The sequence below is a fragment of the Melanotaenia boesemani genome, chromosome 3, assembly GCF_017639745.1.
Source record: "Melanotaenia boesemani isolate fMelBoe1 chromosome 3, fMelBoe1.pri, whole genome shotgun sequence".
Classification (NCBI taxonomy): domain Eukaryota; kingdom Metazoa; phylum Chordata; class Actinopteri; order Atheriniformes; family Melanotaeniidae; genus Melanotaenia; species Melanotaenia boesemani.
In genome coordinates this window covers 7,195,814-7,216,763 of record NC_055684.1, presented here as the reverse complement: position 1 = coordinate 7,216,763, position 20,950 = coordinate 7,195,814, and the positions used below count along the sequence as shown (strand labels likewise).

Here is a 20,950-nt window from a genome sequence, read left to right as displayed (position 1 = left end):
ATGTTTTAAAAGAGGCTCAAGAATGACCTTTTTTTTTAGCTTAGCTAATAACTTATTTTTATTTGATTTATTCACTTTTAAATTTATCTCATCTATCACTCCAGTGTTTTCCTCGTAGGGGTTCTCTGCATTGGGAGCTGTGCCTGCTCTGGCCGCATTGTTCCTGCACTGCAGCCTTTTTTTTTTTTAAAAGAAGCAACTGGCATTGTCTTGTGTTGGAGGAGTGTTCTTGTGGTGTTTCTCCATCCGGTCTCTAATTGCTACAGAGACAAAGAGGTAGGTGATCTGTGCTGCAGATACTTTGCTCCTTTATTTATTTATTTGTTTATTTATTTATTTTGTATCTTGTTTTTAGATGATTTGGACTGAACAGATGCATTAGTTTTAATTAGCTGCTCACAACTTATATATTTTTATGTTTTCTGTTTATGTCTGTTTTAAAAATGTGACATGATTGTACATGTCAATAAATTGAAGTGAAGTAGTAGAATTCTGCTGAAGTGCTACCAGATCTGCCATTTCAGTCGTATTTTCTTAATCTCTGTCATCAGAGCAGCTTCAGTCTGTACTCATTTCACATGAAAGTACAAACAAATAAAATCCAAGCTGAGACATAAAAGATTTTAGATGATTTTAATTGATATTTTGCAAATGCTCTTAATAGCTTTTATTCTCGTTTTAGATCTTCTGATTTTAGCAAGTACATTTTTATTTGAAACTGTACATTCAGCACTTTGAACTCGGATGTCAGAAAGGCCTGTCGTATTGTAAAGATGAACAAAAGCCACGGTCCTGACAAAATAGTGATTGTCTTATTAAATCTTTTACTAAAGAACTCAGTCCTGTGTTTCAGGTGATTTTAAAAAAGTCCTCTTTGGAAAGATGCCGTCCTGGTCCCTGTCCATAAATTCAGTCATCTATAATCTCTGAATGATTTCATGTGTGATATAAGTCTTTGAAAAACTTGTTAGGAATGTGATCTTGAAGGAAACTGAATATGACTTGGACCCAGTGCAGTTGGCAGACAGACCCAACAGAGGAGTGGAGGACGTTACATTGACTCTATTAAAAAAATTTTTAAACATGCAGAGAATAAAGGAACATTTGCAAGACTTTAATTTATTGGCTTCTCCTGTGCATCTAATACAATCCAGCCCCATATTTTAACTTAAACTCTTAAAACAGTTTGAAATCAGCAAAAATTTAGTGGGCTGTATTTTAGACTTTTTAACTGACAGGTCATAAAGAGTGAGAATAAATGGGGCTCTGTCTGAGCCAGTGTGTGCTGTGGCATTTATTATTCATTCTCTATACAAACACGTGTCAGAGCAAATATGAAAACAAGGCCATTAAGTATGCAGATGACTGTTACTGTCAGCTTACTTAACCCATAGGAACCCAGACCCACTTTTTCTGGGAGAAAAATTATATGCAATATAAAACAGACTAAGTGGACCACATAGATCACATTTTGCCAAAAGAAATTTGGACAGCCACTGCTAATTGCCAAAGATTTGTATTGTTACATATTTGTCACATTGGCCCATTTTTGTAATACAGTTCTATTATCTCCGCTTATAATTTTTTTTTTCTGCTCGGCCAGAATGCCTCCTGGACACCTCCCTGGTGAGGTGCTCCGGGCACGTCCCACCGTGAATGCCTCGGGATCCCCCCGGACAAGCTGGCAAAAGTGGCCGGGAAGGAGGAAGTCTGGGCTTCCCTGCTTAGGCAGCTGCACCCACGACCTGACTCTGGATAAGTGGCAGAAAATGGACGGATGGTAATTTAATATGCTAATATTTATTTAAATATCCATTGAATTTAGCAATATGAAACATAAGAACTCAAAATGTATGAATGAGGTTAATTCATGGAACATTTCTTTATTTTTTCTCTTATTGTGACAAAGACGTCACATGCCATTTTTCTTGACTATTTTAAGGCTAAAAGCCTGATGTGACATTGATATTTTCATAACTTGTTTGATCTAAATTAGTTAAAAACATGTTACCGCAGCAGGTGAAATATGATCTAGGACTTGTTATTGAAGCTTTTTCAATTGTTAAATTGGTTGAAAATTACCTTTAGGGATAAAACACAAGCTTTCAAAAGCAAGTTTTGCCACAGGTGTGATCCAAGCACACCACCATCTTGGAAATTATGTCATAACAAACAAGTTACAAAGTTACATGACTGAACAAGGATGTTGAATAGAAGTCGTTTTAAGACTTCATGAGTTAGTTTTGAAAATTAAACTAACAATGCCTCTAAAAGGCTTGTTACACCTGTGTTACGGTGGGTTCTCATGGCCGTTATTGATGACTTTGTACAGTGGTGTGAGGAGTCCTACCTCTAAGTAAACATATCCATGACAAAGATATGGTTATTGATTTTAGAAAACAGGCACAGTGTCATTGTAATTAAAGGTCAGAAAATAGAGTGAGCGCAATCATATAAATATTTTGGGACTATAACTGACGAAAATTTGAACTTTGATGAAAACTGCATGTCTGAAAAAGATCATCAGCAATTTAACTGCCTCAGAAAACTCGTACATTTCCACATTGAGCATTTTTGTTTAGTGACGTCACTTGATCACTTATCTGTCTGTCCCGTTCAATGTGTGTTTTGTTATGAACGGCAGCTATCAGTGTTTCTGCAAAACAAATCTCCCCATGGCTGTTAAAAAAATAACCTTGAACCTTATACATTCCTGCTGGATTGGAGCAAAGTAATGAAGTGGTCATCCGTCCTGTTTCACTGTGTAATTAACCTGTCTGATCGTTTATGATGTGATTTAAACATGGTTCTAACTCAGAACCAGAACCAGCTTAAGGAGCAGGAACAAACGGGGTGAAAATTCTAGAGACTAAACATGCCAAACATCAAGCATACTCAAAGACACTCATAGATACTGATACATCCACCTTCTAGTACCAGGTCGGATCCCTTTTTCCTCCAGAACTGCCTTAATTCTTGGTGTCATAGATCCAACAAGGTGTTGGAAACATTCCTCAGAGATTTCGCTCCATGTTGGCCACGGTTGCATGATGTTTCTTAATTCAGAATAAATTATTCAGAATTAAATAACTCGGAAGGTTGGGAAGGGTTATAATTGGACAAGGGGCGGACGTGACGTATTTACCAGAAGTCTGCCAGAAGTAAACAAACTCCAGTTCTTGCTTCTTTTCTTTTTTTACTACAACATAGAAGACAACATAATGCGAATCATTTTCACTTTGATTGTGATCATAGTTTTGAAGCAGCAGCTTGGCATTAGCATACTTCTTCACTTTTGTCAGCTGAGGAGAAGAAGGGAACTACCGTATGTGCATCATTGCGACAGGACAAGGGAACGAGCATGCGCAGAACGACAAGAATTAATTTAAAGCGTTGGGAACATGTACATGATCTAGGAATTATTCAATTCAGATTTAAAATCACAATAAACCAGGCACTTATTTCAGATTTAAGTTTAATTCAGAATTAGGTGTTAACAGGGTCATTTTTAATCTTTTTAAAGAGGATTTAATTTTTATTCTGAATTAAAGGGGATTCAAAACTCTCATGTAAAAGTGACCATTAACATGACAGCATCACACAGTTGCTGGTTTGTCGGCTGCATTCATGATGAGAATCTACCGTTCCACCACATCCCAAGACTGCTCTGTTGGATTGAGATCTGGTGACTGGGGAGGCCATTGGAGTCCAATGAACTCATTGTTTAAGAAAGCAGGTGGAGATGATCTGAGCTTTGTGACATGGTGCATTATCCTGCTGGAAGTAGCATCAGAAGATGCTATAATGTGGTGATAAAGGGATGGACATGGTCAGCAACAATACTCAGGTAGGCTGTGGTGGTTAAACCAGGTGATGTTGGTGCTAAGAAGCCCACCAAATTCTGAGCCTACCATCTGAATGTGGAGCTGAAATGGAGACTCATCAGACCAGCAACGTTTCTCCATCTTCTATTGTTTGGTGTTGGTGAGTCTGTGTGAATTGTAGTCTCAGTTTCCTGTCCAGGAGGCACCTGGTGTGGTCTTTTGCTGCTGTAGCCCATCTGCTTCAAGGTTGGACGTGTTGTGTGTTCAGAGATGTTATTCTGCAGACCTTGGTTGGAACCAGTGCTTATTTAACTTCCTGTTGCCTTTCTATCATCTCCAACCAGTCTGTCCACTCCTCTGACCTCTGACATCAACAAGACATTCTGATCCAGACAACTGCTGCTCACTGGATATTTTCTGTTCTTCAGACCATTCTCTGTAAACCCTAGAGATGGTTGTGTGTGAACAGTAAATACTCAGATCAACAACCAAGCCACGTTCAAAGTCTCTCAAATTCTCCTTCTTTCTCATCCTGATTCTCAGTTTGAACTTCAGTAAGTCGTCTTCACCACGTCTACGTGACTAAATGTGTTGAGTTTCTGTCATGTGATTGGCTGGTTAGATATTTGTATTAATACGCAGTTTAACAGGTGGAGCTGATAAAGTGGATGGGGAGTATACATTTGGGTTGTGGGGTTTTCCCCACAGCTAAAATATATTCTGCATTTTCAACCCCAGCAAAATGTATTTTAATTCTGTACAATGAAACAGGAAAAATACCAGAGGGGGTGAAAAGAGCTGTTCTGTCAAAGCTCTTGAAGTCTGAAGTTGAAGGCACAAAGTTTCCTTTAGAGCAGGTAAAATGATGCAACAGTTATTGTAACATCAAACACTGACAACAAGCACAGCAAACTTTTGAACATGCAACAAGTAGGAGGGAAAAGTCACCTGCCTGTCACTTTCAGTCCTTCCTTATCTAACTAATTTAGGCAACACCTATTCCTCATTTTAAATACATCACTTTCTTGCATTAATCTAAAATGGAATGATGTGGAAAAACACATTTTCCTAAGTTTAAGTCTCATATTAAAGGCTGCCTTCTGAGCTGATTTGAGATGACATAAAGTCTCGACAGGATGGCAGAAAATGACACCGCTGGGGGGAGAACAGCCCCAGAATGCATACTGTTGGATTAATTAACGGGCGTTTTCTTTGAAGTTGTTTAGAGATACAAGAAAAATGCTATGCCTGTGCCAAAAAATGGAGACTCAACAAAAAAGTTTAATAATCAGCCCTGAAACCTTTCAGCCACAGCTGGTAAACAGCTGTTCTGAAACACTCTCCTCGGGTTAAAAGCAGCACTTCCATTAAACAGCACTCTTCTTTCTGCTGCTTTAGATGCTTTTTTGGAACAAATGTTGAGGATATTACAGACTAAATTTACTTTGTCTGGATCTACATCTCAGAGACTGAGGTTACAGAGAAGGATAGATAGAAGAATAAAGGTATGTTCTCCAGTCTCCATCTTTTCATCACTCTGACCTCTCTTTTCTCTTTCCTTCTGACATATCTGCACTCCTGGCTCATTCCACTTTTTCTTCCTCTTCTCCTTCCCTCTCCTCTTCATTTACTCCCCATCAGAGGAGTGATGGCAGATGGCGAACAGAAAGCATTGTGTTTCTGCTTCAGTGAAGGAGGCCAGTCCACCACAACAGCCCAGCCACCACTGGGACCAGTATATCCCAATTCTCTCTGCTCTTCAAAAAAGAGTGGGGGAAAAACGGGAATGGAGGAAGATGAAATAGGGTCAGCTAAATTAATAAATACCAAAACGGGGAAAAAGGCGAGCGGCTGAGAGTTTAGTAACGGTTGGCTAACTGATTCTATTTGGTACAAAAGGAGAAAATGGGAAATGGCCTTCACTTAAAAAGCACCTTTTAACCTTGACTGGGTTCTACAAAGCGCTTTAAAATGTGTTTGCCATTCACACACATTTATATAGTGTTTCTTATTCTATACATGGAGCACTTTTTCTCTGTCTGGGGGCAATGTGCAGAGCCATGGCAACCATAATAAACTATTGATCACTGATCAAGCTGTAAGTCATTATGTCTGTGAGACAGGGCTGGAGAACTAGTACTTGAGTTTGCAAATGGCCAGTAGGGACATGTCTTTACAAATATTTTAACAGTCTCTTGCAATACAAGTAAGTAAAAGTTGTCCAGATTATTTTCTTGGAGATATAAGATCTCAGAAGCATGTCAACTAGTGTCTAAAGGGAGGAAAGTAACACTAATTCCACAAAAAATATTTTATTTATGAGAGAGGTAAACAAGACTAAATTAACGTTCTCCATGGGTCTAAATAAAAACCATCTGTCCAGTTCAGCAGGTGAAGAATGAAGCTAATCATTTTAGTAGTTTTTTTTCATGGCAGTGTTATCAATACATTTCCCATCAACACTTTTTCATGACGGATCATCCATCCATCCGTCCGTCCGTCCGTATGTCCGTCCATCCATCCATCCATCCATCCGTCCGTCCATCCGCCCATCCATCCATTCATATGTCTTTATCTATCCGTCTGTCCGTCCGTCCATCCATCCATCCATCCGTTCATCCATCCATCAGTCTATCCATCCATCAGTCTTTCCATCCATTCATCCATCCATTTGTCCGTCCATCCATCAGTCCATCCATCCGTCCATCTATCCGTCCATCCATCCATCCATCTATCCGTCCATCCATCCATCCATCTATCCGTCCATCCATCCATCCATCCATATGTCCATCCATCTGTCCATCCATCCATCCGTCCGTTCATCTATAAGTCCATCCATCCATCTGTCCATCCATCTATAAATCCGTCCATCCATCCATCTGTCCATCCATCTATATGTCCGTCCATCCATCCATCCATCAGTCCATCCATCCGTCCATCCATCCATCCATCCGCCCATCCGTCCATCCATATGTCCATCCATCTGTCCATCCGCCCATTCGTCCATCCATCCATATGTCCATCTATCCGTCCGTCCATCCATCCATCCGTCCGTCCATCCATCCATCCGTCCATCCATCCATCCATCCATCCATCCAGCTGGATGAGATAAAATTTAAAGGAAGTAATGTGTAGAAGGAATAACGGGAATGTGGGGGAGGTTGAACAGTGGAAAGAATGAGGCTGGTTACAGGAAAAGAAAGGAAATAAAACAATAGCTGCCTTACGCTTGTGGAACACCCTCCCTGACACCCTGAGGGCATCACAATCCACCGATAGTTTTAAAGAAGGTCTTAATACATTTCTTTTAACTTTGACTCCCTCTCTTAGACATCGTTTATTTGTATATATATTTCAAAATGTTTACTTTTAATAAAGTTATTCATTTTTATGTCTCTTTCTTCAGTCTGTAGCCCTTTGAGATTGTGCAGTATAAAGGGCAGTATAAATTATTTAGTAGTGCCAACACATCTGCTGCTACAGCACCATTGAAACGTTTGGGTATTAAAAACTTAATAAAGAGGGACCAAAATAAGAGCAGCAATTACAACATCTGTAACATAAAAATCCAGAACCCTGGATCCACCACATCCACCTTAATACACACCTGGAGAGGTTGGTCACAACAACAAGCTTAGCGCCACAGCGGTGTAAAGATTGGTATTGCCATTGTACTAAAATAATGTTAACTCCATCAGAGTGGCTCCACTGAATGTGTTCCAAAGAATATTAAGATATTTACTCAGCATAGTTTCCATAAACTCTGACTTTACCATGGCGACATTAAACTGGGTTCAAACTGGGATCAGACCCACTGTAACAATGCGGTTTTACTGGGTCTATTTATTACATAAATTTAGGAATGTAATGTATAGTTACAATTAAAAGTGATTTGCAACTTGACTTGGACTTGAGGTCAAAGACTTGACACTTGACTTGGAGTTAAAGAAATGGCCTGTGAACATCTCTGAGTCCTACAGCCACTAGCTTCGCTTCATATCTTTTTTAGCCTTGAGGCTGAGGGTATCGATGTAATTAGATGACATTATGGATCTTTTTTTTTTTTTTTTTATCAAAAACCGATGGAGAAAACTTAAAACTAACAAAGAGCATCATTGGGTGGTCTGCACTGTCTGAGTGTTTCTACTTGTGTGTTAATTCAGCTTCTAAATGTATGGCATCACGTTGGTACGGACAGCCCATGTCTGACAGCTGCTTGAGGTGACAACTAACGTTGTTATTGGGCCTTTTCATTAAGATAACTTTAAAAAAAAAAAAACAAAGAAACATGTATGATTAGACGCAATCAGTTGCACTACTTATCTGGATTATTTTCCTGAAAATAATTTGTCTAATGGAAATTCTGATTGGCTGGTAATTTTATGAATCTACAAGAAACATAGGCTGATGGTCCAAATAGTTCAAAATAGGGCTGAGTATGAAGGAGGCAACATTTAGGCCCCATTGTGTCACGTATGGGGTCCTTCAGGGGTTGTTCCTTGGGCAGGGACCATCTACATGATCCCCCTGGGGCACATTGTGAAAGAGCGTGGAATCTTTCTCCATTGCTATGCCGAAAATACTCAGATCTATCTCAGGACAGACCGCACCATCTCTAAAGCTAATCACCAGCCCTCACAACGTGCTGGGAGGAGATAAAGACGTGGATGTCCAACATCTAATTTCTCCAGCACAAGAGCAATAAAACCGAGGTCATTCTCATTGGTATTCCACATCAGCTCAAATCCTCCTCGTCAACAGCATCTCTTTTCTGGCCGGATTACTCCTCCTTCTTCCTCTGTTACTAACATGGCTTGTCCACGCCTTTGTCTCCTCCAGGCTGGACTTCTGTAATGCTCTCCTTGTTGGTATTCCTGGCAGAAGCTTCCAGAGTCTCCAGAATATCCAGAACAGTGCTGCCAGGATCCCGACAAGGAGACAGAAGTTTGACCACATCACCCCAATCCTTCACTGGCTCCCAGTGAATCTGAGGATTGAGCGTAAAGTCTGTCTCCTCACAATTCAATTCATACATGGCCATCCATCCTTTATACACACCCATGTTTTTTTTACCTTTTTTTAGACAGACAGACAGACAGACAGACAACTTTATTTATCCCCGAAGGGAAATTGCGTTGTTACAGTAGTCCAGTAATAACATAAAAAATCCAGAGTGAAATAAGTTAGAGAAAAAAATATAAAAAATATAAATACAGAGTGAATTGGCAGATAAAGTGCAGTGGCAAGATGAAGTAATAATGAAAATAGCTATCAGATATTGATATGTAAATATGACTATGTAAATAAAGGAAGTGCAAAGATAATACAGAATTATATTATCAGAGCGACAACTATAGATTGCAGTAAGTACAGTGTTTGACTTAGTCCAGTTGTGTGATCGTGTCTCTGGCAGAGGTAGATGAGTTATGGAGTCTTATTGCAGCAGGAAGGAACGATCTCCTGTACCGTTCCTTAGAGCAGCGGGGTTGGATCAGTCTGCTGCTAAAACTGCTCTTTAGCTTGTCCAGTGTGTTATGGAGGGGGTGGGAGGGGTTGTCCCTGATTGCCAGCAGTTTTGCCAGCATTCTCTCCTCCACCACCTCCTCCAGGGTGACAAGTTTAGAGCCAACAGCAGACTCTGCCTTTCTGATCAGTTTCCTCAGTCTGTTGGCGTCCTTTGCCTTGATGCCCGCACCCCAGGACACTGCAGCAAAGAAGATGGCGCTCGTCACAACAGACTGATAAAACATCTGCAGCATCTTCTTGCAGACGTGAAAGGACCTGAGCCTCCTTAAGAAGTAAAGCCGGCTTTGCCCCTTCTTGTAAATGGCGTCTGTGTTGGTGGACCAGTCCAGCTTATTATTAAGTGTGACGCCTAAATATTTGTATGAGTCCACTGAGTCCACATCTGTCCCATTGATGCAGACAGGAGAGGGCAGAGGCTTTTTCCTCCTAAAGTCCACCACCATTTAGGAACTTGTTTTCTTTTTTGCTGTTGTTGTTTGTTGATTCCTTTTCTCCTGATGTTGATTTATTGATAATGTTGATTTATTTTTTAAATTTTTGCATTTTTTGGGAAGGTGTTTTTTTTTTTTTTTTTTTTTGTTTTAATAAGCCCACATACATTTTTTATTTACCTCTCTTGCACTTACTATTCTTGTTTTCATTACTGGTTTTGTAATTGTCCTTTTTAAGGCGCAAATAAAGAAATATAAATCTGAATTTCAGAAATCTCCGCTCCACAGACAACAGACACTCACCATCTCACCGCCCCCAGAACAGAGCTGAAGACAATGGGAGACAGAGCCTTCTAGGCAGCAGCTCCACAGCTTTGGGTTGCTCTACCTGGCTACCTGAGAGCTCCACAGACTGTGGAGTATTTTAAGAAACATTTAAAAAAAAAAAATGTTATTTTCAGCCTATCAGTAGCTTATATATGTCTGGATGTTAATGTGTTTTTATTGTTTTTATCAGAGGTTTATTACAATAATTGTTCTTACAATATAACACTTTGTGTGTTATTTTCTCATGGTGGAGCACTTTGAGATCTGTTTTACAAATGTAAAGTACACTATAAATAAAACAAGTTCTAGGTAAAAAAAAAAACACAAGTTTGATCATGATCTAGATTCAGCAGATCTTGATTCAGTGTTTGCAGGTGCCACAAGTGCAGCTATGGTACGAGTTTGATTATAATCAGGTTCTACCAACCAGTATGGGACCAGTATGCAATATCCCAGCTGATTAAACACAACCACTTCCATTCAGATCTAATCAGAAACATCTCATATTCCTCCTGATCAGCCAGACATTTAAAACGAAAAACACATTGAATCACATTCTGGATGTTGAGCTTTAAAATGTTCACATGATTGAAAAGAAAAATGTTTTAAAACATTTGTAAACATTAAATCTAATTAAAATAAATTAAATCAACATTTTCCTCATCAGATTACAATCCTACATTTTGGTTGTTAGAAGAAAGAAAATGGAAACGATTCCTCATGTTCTTTCTGAAGAATGCCTGACAGAGGATTATTGGATCCATGATTGATTCAGATCTTCTGTTTAGATCATGGGATTGACATGTGTTGTAGCGTTCCTAAAAAGCAGCAGGTAGTCCAGCTCTGGACCTCCAGATCTGACCTCTTTGTACTGGGAGCTGGTACTTTAACAGCCCTCTACCTGAACAAGCTCATTTACAGCTGGCTCCATGCATGCACAGGACAAGGGGCACATGTATTTTCTGGCTGTGTAGTTCGTGATTGTAGCCTGTGGGCACAACATCAGTCACACGCTAACAATACACGCTGTGTTTTAAAATAATTGCATCAATATGCAGGGTGGAATCCACTTAACGTATTCATTTCCAGAGGTGACCCGCATTTCTCATCTACAGAAGATTAAGCTTATCTGAAGACAGTGACTGATTCTAATACAGGAAATAAGTAGGCAGACCTCATGGAGCATACCTGTGCTGAACTTCAAAGCAGCAGTCAGTTGATGGAGGATTAGATCTTTTCAGTGTGGAAGCACAAACGGATTTAAGATGTGAGGAGAAACCCATTACAGGGAGCTTTGCAAGGCTAGCACTGCCCACCTTAAGGATGTGAGCAGATGATAACTGGAATATAAAATCTAATCTCACAGGTATTTCTGCTGAGATGAAAACCGGCTGAAAGGGTATGCACAGCCATCCATATATAAAGAATCAGTTTAGCAGGCGGCAGTTATTGGAAAAATGGGGCCAAATCAGACAATCACTTCTTCACCATCCAAGTTAGAAAAGGAAGACAGCCACAGCTGAAATGGTGCCACTGGTTTTTCACACTGTTATGTTTGAAACAACCAGCTGGACCATCTAGGTCAGTTCAGCTCAGGGTGCAATAGAAATTAATGCCTTAAAATAAGTGTAAATACAAACATTTTGCACTCTATGAATTGGATGGTAGAAATACTGGCTGGATGACAATGAATTGGCTTGAATTGATTTTTCTGTAAATATACATATATACAGTACCGTTCAAAAGTTTGGAGTCACTTTGCCATGGGATTCAATAGGGAAGTGACCCCAAACTTTTGAACGATTGTGTATGTTCATTTAATTTGACAATTCATTGTCATCCGACCAGTATTCCTGCATAAGAAGTATTTTAACTGTTGCTGTTTGAAGAGAAAACTTCTGCTAAGTCTGTTTATGTGTTTAGTGCAGGGGTCAGCAACCTTTACAGTCCAAAGAGCCATTTTTCCCTCAGCCAGCTAAATAAAACTCCTTTAAAACTTGTTTAAATGTTACGAGACCTTTAGAAAGGACAACGTTTCATTTTTGATAAATATGTAGGAAAACATCACTATAGAAAATTTGTTATTTTTTAAGAACCACATTTTATTTCTATTTTTAGGTTTTAAAACCATAAAACATTTGCAGTAGACAGACATTTTGCTATGGGATGTAGATATTTGTGGAAAAAAGTCCATAGTTTCCAACCTTTTATGTTGTGGAAATTCAATGCAGTTACTATTCCTGGTTTGAACTTCAGCAAGCCGTCTTCACCATGTCTACATGACTAAATGTGCTGAGTTACTGCCATGTGATTGGCTGATTAGATATCTGTGTTAACAGTAAGTTGTACAGACAAAGCTGATAAAGTGGCTGATGAGTTTATATCTACTTATACCATGGTCTGGGTGAACACTCAATTCTGATTGGCTGGAAGGTGTCCATCAAAAAGTGATAATGGACACATATGAAAGAAGTTCCAGTCAAATAGACTTATTGTTGTAAATTATTGAGCTGACTAAAAAGTAGTTGGTAACCGTGGCAACAGAAACTCAGATGCCGAGCAGCAGACACCAGATCAGAGCAGCCTGCAGGCTTATTGAACATGTAGGAAACTATCTGTGGGCTTTGACTGTTTGAAACAAAATGTTGCATCATCCTCTGGACACACACAAGCTGTAAGAGCTGCACCCGCCCTCTAAAATGACACTTTGTGTCACGTAGCATAACCTTAAGCAATCATCTCCCCTCTCTCCACTGATCTGGTCTAATATAACAGCTGTGGCCGACCGATCTGCAGGTTCTGTGTCAGAGCCGGTTAAGAGTCGCCGCTGGAGACACGCCAGATCACGTCTGTGATGGGGCGTCGCTGTTAAAGCAGCCTGCAGACTTTTTTAAAGATGTAAGAAACTATCTGTGGACTTTGACTGTTTGAAATAACATGTCGCATCATCCTCTGGACACACACAAGCTGTAAGAGCTGCACCCGCCCTCTGAAATGTTTGTGTAACATAACTGCCCACCAAGCTGCAGGTTCTGTGTCAGAGCCTGTTACCTTGGCAACGCATCACGATGAAATTGTGAAAAACGTACAATTTTACCGGTAAAAAACAACATTAACGCATTAATAATTTATTTAATATTTTTTCTTTCTTAATGGACCATGGTATAAGCGGGATAATGCCCGACGAGGTGGGCATTATCATAAATTAATGGACTTCGCATCGGATGGTTCACGCCTCCGCATCGTCCATTAATTTATGATAATGGCCTCATCGGGCATTATCTTTTACATAAACACAGAGACATTCTGCTGTAACCTTTCTTGTGCTGGTCTTGTAATCTGAAATGTTGAACATGCTGGCTGGTTTCTCCCCCACTCCAGCCAATCACAACCCTCCTGAGAACTTCAGCTTCCAGTTTCTTGTGGACAGGGGAAGGAATGTTGCTGTATGGGAAAACATCCTGTTGTTTGGCAGTCCAAACTAAACTCCCTCAGCTACTAACAGCTAGTGTAGACTAGTAAAAATATGGTCCATAAAACAGTTGTTTTATGATTGTTTACCTACTCAAATGAAAATGATTTTACTGTCTGCAAAACCTTTCACTCAAGGAACAAAATACAAGCCCAGATTTGCACACCGAACACAATATCCTCTCACACTCAAAACACGTTTATCTGCTTGTGACACAGAAAGATGCCATGATGTCATATCCTTGCTTAGAAAAAACATTTTTTTTCTAACGAGCCCACATACGAACCAGGTGGTTAAAAATCCACCAGGTCTGCAAACACGTATGTGCTTAATTGAAAACACAGAAGCCAGTTCTCGGCAGAAACGCAGTGACGCTACTTCATTCACACAGTTCTTCAAGAACATGGATACAAAACTGTTCTCTACAAGGAATCATCAGCTTACATCAAAACCTCTGGTACCCATTCCCAACAACTTACAGTAGGATACATGTATTATTTTCTAGGTCTAGATCAGGGGTGTCCAGTTCCGGTCCTCAAGGGCCACAACCCTGCAGGTTTTTGATGTGTCCCTGCTCCAAAACCACCTGACTCAAATTGATGAGTCATTGTGCAAAACTTACTAAGCTGTTGGATCTATTTCATTTGAGTCAGGTGTGTTGAAGCAAGAAACATTGGAAAATCTGGACAGCGGCCCTCGAGGACCGACTTTGGACACCCCTGGTCTAGATGAGTATAGGGTTGGTGGATGGATGGGACCTCATGTTCATGCAGAAACAACAGTAAGAAACATGTTTTTGGTCATTAAAACTTTTAGACAGAAAGACAAGACAATAATGTCAGTGATTACAGTTTTCATATTTAACACAGGTCTCTCCTGGAACCTTAGCCCAAATCCTTAAAATAAAATTAAATTAAATTAAAATAAAATCAGGTTTGAAAGAAGCAGCTTCAAAGCAGGGCTGGTTTCGGCACATTAGGAGGTCCTGTCATTGTTGCCTTGAAATGAGGACATATCCTGTGATGTCAATGACAAAGAGCGTGTTAGAAGGTTTTTTTTTTATTTGTTTTTTGTTATACAAATGTTTGTTGAGCAGTTGCAAGTAAGCTGCATTATATTGAGGTCTGACTTCCATTTTTACTTAGATAATTACATGGTTGGTAATCAGTATTTGTATTATGCAGCACTAACCTCACTTGCAGAAATCAAGTGTAAAGTATTTTAGATTTAGCACATCAGTGTGTAATAGGTTAAAATATTATATGAACAATGTGTGTTTGATATAAGTAAATATAGTTTTTATAAATAAGTGTACATTTTTACAAAGTGATTCTGCAAAACATGAGGTGTTCTGCTAATCGGGTGGTGTTCTGCAAACTGTAACTAATGTCTTTCTAATATGTTCAATTCTGTTTACCATCTAGTTCGAAATATTTTATGTTTTACAATAAATTTTTCTACTTTCACTGATAAATATCAGCTGAGTTACATGGCTGTGAAATTCCAGATACTAGAAGACAAATGACAAACTAGTTTGCAGCCCAGCATTAATCATATTTTTATTTTGGTTGCTAACCGGCACAATAACCTAGACCTGGGTGAGATTCAGCCATCTTTCTGCAGCTGTAAATCCTGTCTGACATTTTCAGAACATATCGACCTGGTCCTGCTGTGGCTAGACACCAGGGTCAGATGGAGGTCTCTAAGCAGGGACATGAAAGTGATGAGGGGGCATGGTGACCAGCTTCCTTCTTTCTCCCAGTGGGGGTATAGCGTTTGAAGCTCAAGGCTGTCCTGAAACATTCTTTAGTCTCCATCATGCTTCCGTGATTCTCTCTCTCCACTCAGCAAGAAAGATTAATCCACAGAAAATGTCGATAAACGACCTCTGGCCCCAGACTGTGAGGTTCTTTGTGACCCCTTTTGTCTACCTCTAAATGAGCTTCAAAGCATACTTCTTCACAAACCCACCACTAGATTGCTTTCTGATCTTTCAAAAAGCATCAATACCCAGGACAGAAAGCTTTAAAATAGTCAAAAGATGACTAAACTAAAGTTAGACTGGGAGTCCAAGGGTTAAAGACACACCCTATAACTTTCCAACCTTAAAACCCTGCATTCCAAACTCGTTTGACGGTACAGTGACATCTATTGTGAACATTTCTGGAGCAGCGTTCCAAGGCTGAGAAACCGCTCTATATGACTTTTTCTTCCAGGACACCACGTGATAATGCAGTTGAATTTCACTTTATGATCCGTCGCACGCTAGCAACCTGAAATCAAAACAACAGCTGTTTTCAATGTGCATTGTGGCTGATTCAGCAAAGAAATGCAAGAAGTCAAGAGAGGAAAAGAAAGAGGGAAATGCACAGAGCAAGAGATTAGACAAGAGTCAAGTTAAGACTTTTATTTCTGTCTTTTACTGGCTATTTACTGGCTATTGGCTACTCATGGCCAAGCTTCGTTTGGTCATTTTTGCATTTCAGTCTTGCAAACATTGTGTTGGCAGCATTTTCATATACCAGACTAAGTCATGGAGTTCCTCAGGGTTCTGTACTTGGACCGATACTTTCACTTATTGTGAAATTTTATCAGATATGATATTTATCTGGATTTATCTTCCCTTCATTGGCTCCCTGTTAAATCCACAATAGCATTTACAATTATTCTCACAAATAAAGTTTGTAGTGACCAAGCTCCATTGTATACCAAAAATCTCAGAGTTCCAGATTTTTCTAAAAGGTCATTTCACTCTTAGACTGCAGGCTTACTTATGGTTCCTAGAGGTTCTAAAAGTAAAATGAGAGGCAAAGCCTTCATTTATCAGACACTCTCTGTGGAACCAGTTCCAAGATTGGCTTCAGGAAGCAGACACCCACTCTACCTCTAAGATTAGGCTTAAAATCTTATTTTTGATAAATCTGATAGCCATCCCTTTAGTCCTGATGCAATAGGTCAAGACTGCTGGTAGACATCCCATGATGCACTGGGCTCCTCTCTGCTCTTGTTACTCTCCACGTATAAATATCTGACATTCATTTGTGCTTCTGTTCTTTCTCAGCAGGTATCTCTGCCTTAGAGTTAAGGCGGATTTATGCATGCGCGGCATCTGCATGCGGTCGGTTACAGCGTAGCTGATGCTGGTGAGTTTGCTCTCACACTCGAGCTTAGGGGGTATGCATCTTTTTGGTGTCATGTTCTAGTTCCTCCTCCTAACTTGAAGGTGGCAGCAGGGTTGTATCGGCTGTTAAACTCACCAGGTCAGAGTTCTTTTGATGGTTTACTTCAGTTCAGTAGGTATTTGCTGTTTTAAAACAACAATGGCGTCCAGTATGGTTCAGTGTCTTTATTAGCTTATGGAAGAAAACAAAGAAATAATTGATGAGCCTTTCAAAACTGAATTCAAAATTCAATGCAATCCATTAGTTTTCCTTAGACTACTTTTTTAAATTGACTTAAATTAATTGTCTGTTACAGCATCATCTGCTGCCTTCAGGATCACATCTTTTCCCAGTGACATCGGTGCATTTTCCAACACCACAAAACAAAAGCACATGCTACATTAAAGGAACATGGCAGAAGAGGAGGGTACGGGTACCGGACTGGCCTACTGGCAGTCCTGACCCAGAAATGCATTGAGGAGCCTCCACTAACGTATACCTTTAACCAAGTGGTAACAGGTGAATTGGGACATCACCTTGTATCTTAAATACCAGAACGTCAGAGGTGAGAAAGAATCGCATCATTACAGAGTAAAAAATTTCTCTTTTCTGGTGTTTTCTGGAATGTGCTGCAGGCCTGAAAAGCCAAACATGATTAAAGAAACATGAGATTTTGAGTTGAAATTGTCCACCTTATCTGTTCCGTTGCAAAGTTTGGAGCCTTTAGATAAATATGTTGATTTTTCTCAGAACAACAAACTGTTAAACTGTGAGTTATGGCAACATTGAGATTTCCTGAATCTCAGCTAACAAAGGCATCTGTCTGAGCAAACTGAAACCTTTGTTGTCATCTGTGTTCTTAAATTTCCGTGATACTTTCTCTGAATCACTCTTCCTTTGTCCCTTTGTTTCGCCACCTCCAAACAGCTCATTGCAATTACCTGTTGTCAACCACTTAGAGCTGCTCCTGAAGGTTATAGCACTCTGTGTGCAGCTAGCAATCATTACATGTTGGTCAGGCTCCACTGATTTCTTGCCCTAATTGTGAACCAGCTTAATTCAGAGTCCTCGTCTGATGGCACTTGAGACACAGCACAGTCTCTTGGTTGTTGTATTGTGCCTGTAAATGCTCTGGAAGACACTGAATGCTCACTAAGTCTTGTTACATGTAGATAAGGTGCACGGTGGAATAATTTAATAAACTGTGAAATTCAATGCACTCGTTGTGAATAGTGTGTTGTGTGATGTCAGATGCATCAGGTAGCGTGAAATCATGTCAGAACAGAAATTCCAACTAATAAGGTTTAATTTGAGAAACAGGAAAGAATGAATGAGAAAGAGAAAACTATTACCTGGATCTGACTTTGAGAAGGTGTCCATGTCTAACAGGTTTCTACAGAGAGAGAGAAAAGAGACTATTAGAGGATCAAACAAGTTACAACAGGTCATTTTAAAAGAGATCGTGGCTCTAGTGGTCTTAATTAAGCAGTAGCTGGACAGGGAAGGGGTGACATGCTGCAGAGAACCCCAGACCAGGATCTGAACCTGGGCCAGCTGGGTTGAGGAGCTGTAGCCTCTGTTTATGAGTCTGCTACTCAACTGACTGTGATAATCACCACCAGATGTCATGATGTCATTTGAAACACTTTAATAAACTCAGACATCCTGACATGTGGTAACTGGATTTTTTTAACAGTATAAGACGCATAAAAACAAAACACAAGAACATCACAGAGAACATTTAAAACTGAGTTTTTTATTGTCACCGTCAACACTAAGAATCTTTGGCTACTCTTCCTCCACTAATATCTTCTTGCATTTCTTTGCTGATCAGCCACGACGCGCGTTGTGTTGCCTAAGCTTACGTCAAACTTCAACTTACAGACAGGAAGTCTGAGTAAATTTTACATTACTGGGTGACTTCAGTCTGAACTTTAGGTCACATTTCATCTCACTTTCACATCATTGAGGTGAGACAGACGTCACAGTTGTGTGCCGGAAGATTGAGGATGTGTAAACACAGCGTGCTGGGTTTGGCATCACATCTTCTGGACATGTGGGTCACTTCAGGGCCGTAGTCTGTTCACACTGGAATCTGATAAAGGTTCCATTAAATTTATGATGTGCTGGGTAACTGTGCTGAATCTCTGTAGAGTGCAGCGTTTTTGGGGGAAACAAAAAAGGTCATTTAACCCTTTAAAGTCCAGCATCCTTGAGTTCTATTAATTATATTGTGAACAATTTCTCAGGAACAGTAGTGCATACTCTGTGGGATGAATTTTGATGGATAATAGATAATTCTCGTATCTACAGATGTTTTGCTGTATCTATTGATACATTTATTTCATAACTTGAACTTCAGAATCTGACAACTGAGGCTGTCCTGAAATAATATTGATTGGATGTTGACTGGAATTAAAAGGGATTGAGTTTTTGCTTGCATTTTATATATACATAAAATGGTAGGCAAAAGATCTCTTGGAGTTTTAAGGGTTAATAATATGTTGATGTGTGTGCTAATGTGGGCTATCATCATGCTGAGTTTATCTATCGGCTGTGTAGTTTTTTAAATTAAAAGACAAAGACCTGCTCAGTGGAAAGGTAACAGGAAAGCCCCTCTGATATGAAGGTAGGGAAACACTGCCGCTGCACTGTGATGGAAGAAATGGTTTGAGACGGCAGCTTCGGTGATATATAAATACAAAGGGTGTTTTTCTCTTGTGAACACTAGATAATAACCCATTTAAACCACGAGTTGTTGTGTTTTCTCCTTAACATGCTTGTTTTTAAACAGGTTTAGGTATATAATATAATAACAGATGTTGTATTACTAAAACAACAAAAAATCCAAGATAGATGCTTTATGCAGATCTAACATACCCTGCAAGACAAATTTAAAAAAAAATGCTGAGAGGCCATTTTAATAATTAAATGAGCAACTTGATTTCAGGGGATTTTGTGTTTTTTTTTATCATAATGTGACTTGGTGAAGCAGCTGTCTTACATCTATGTATTGGGTGATTGCTGTCTTTTGTTTTTGTCATTTGCCTTGTTGGATCAGATGTAATGGGTGTTTACTATATTGTATGTGAATTGTCATCTTTTTTTTTTTTTTTTTTGCAAACCTAACCTTAGCTACCCACTTAGTGGCTGCTAATAGGGATCCAAATACAGAATAAATAGTGAACATAAGAGTTTCTTAGTTGATATGTTCTAATCAGTGTTCTGTGGTAGTGGTACACATACCAAAGCGAACCTCCACTTTGACATCAATGTAAGGAATTGTGAGGAGATTCTTTGAGCTTTATATCTGTCAATACGTCACTTCAAAGTTCAAACCACTTGCTGAACCACCACACGCAGAGAGGCTTCAACAATAATGTCACTGACTGTAAACGATACAAACCGCACTAAGCACTTCCTGGATATCTGTACACACACTAAAAAGTAATTTTACACTTTGTCCCATCATTAGACATCATCTCATATTGATCGCTTTCTCCAGGATGAAATCTATATATTGTGGCAGAATCTGTGACATTGGCAAATATCACTGAATCATTACCCACCAAATCAATAAGATTTAAACTTGTGATCAAACTTGTGACTTACAGCCCTACTATCTGTACACGTCATTTCCACGGTGAAGAAAAGGTACACAGAGAATAAGAAAGAGTAGGGATTTATTTTTCTGATTAAGTGTTAAAGTTGCTAATTTAGTCAGCTAAGTCTCTTCAGAGAGCTGGGTAGACGGGGTTCTACCACACAATCATACTATTTCATCTGCAGGTTATGAGCAGTTTCATCTGATACTGTGTTTTTCCACTGAGTACAGAAAAGCTGAACATGTGTCTCATTTAGAGGATAACAGCTTTTGCCCGTGAAGTAGCATCATGTTGGAGAGCTTAAATAAATGTTATGGAGGAAGTCAGGTATCCAATCAGAGCCCTCCCTGCTGTGACTGACATTCACCCACTGAGAAGTCCTGGCTCCCTGCATGCACTGACCTACATGGCATTTTACTTTAAAAATGCTGCCAGTGTCACTTTTTAACATCAGACCACCATCCCTGCAGTCACAGATCTCAATCCAGAAATCTACATTAAAAACTCACAATCCTAATAATTCATTACGGGCAATGTGAGATGGGGCAATTTTGTTCATAATGGATTAATTCTCAGGACAAAGATCTGCTTTGTGTCGCAGTAA

At 39.5% G+C, this 20,950-nt stretch overlaps 1 protein-coding gene across 2 annotated transcripts in view; it reads right to left on the bottom strand.

Annotated features, from left to right (window-relative positions):
• Positions 1-20,950, bottom strand: part of LOC121636354 (copine-9-like) — a 194,949-nt gene that overhangs the window by 147,544 nt on the left and 26,455 nt on the right. For both annotated transcript variants that reach the window (XM_041979806.1, XM_041979807.1), the window contains exon 2: positions 18,094-18,134. In XM_041979806.1, the coding sequence (XP_041835740.1) occupies positions 18,094-18,134 (41 nt within the window). The remainder of the gene's footprint in view (positions 1-18,093; positions 18,135-20,950) is intronic.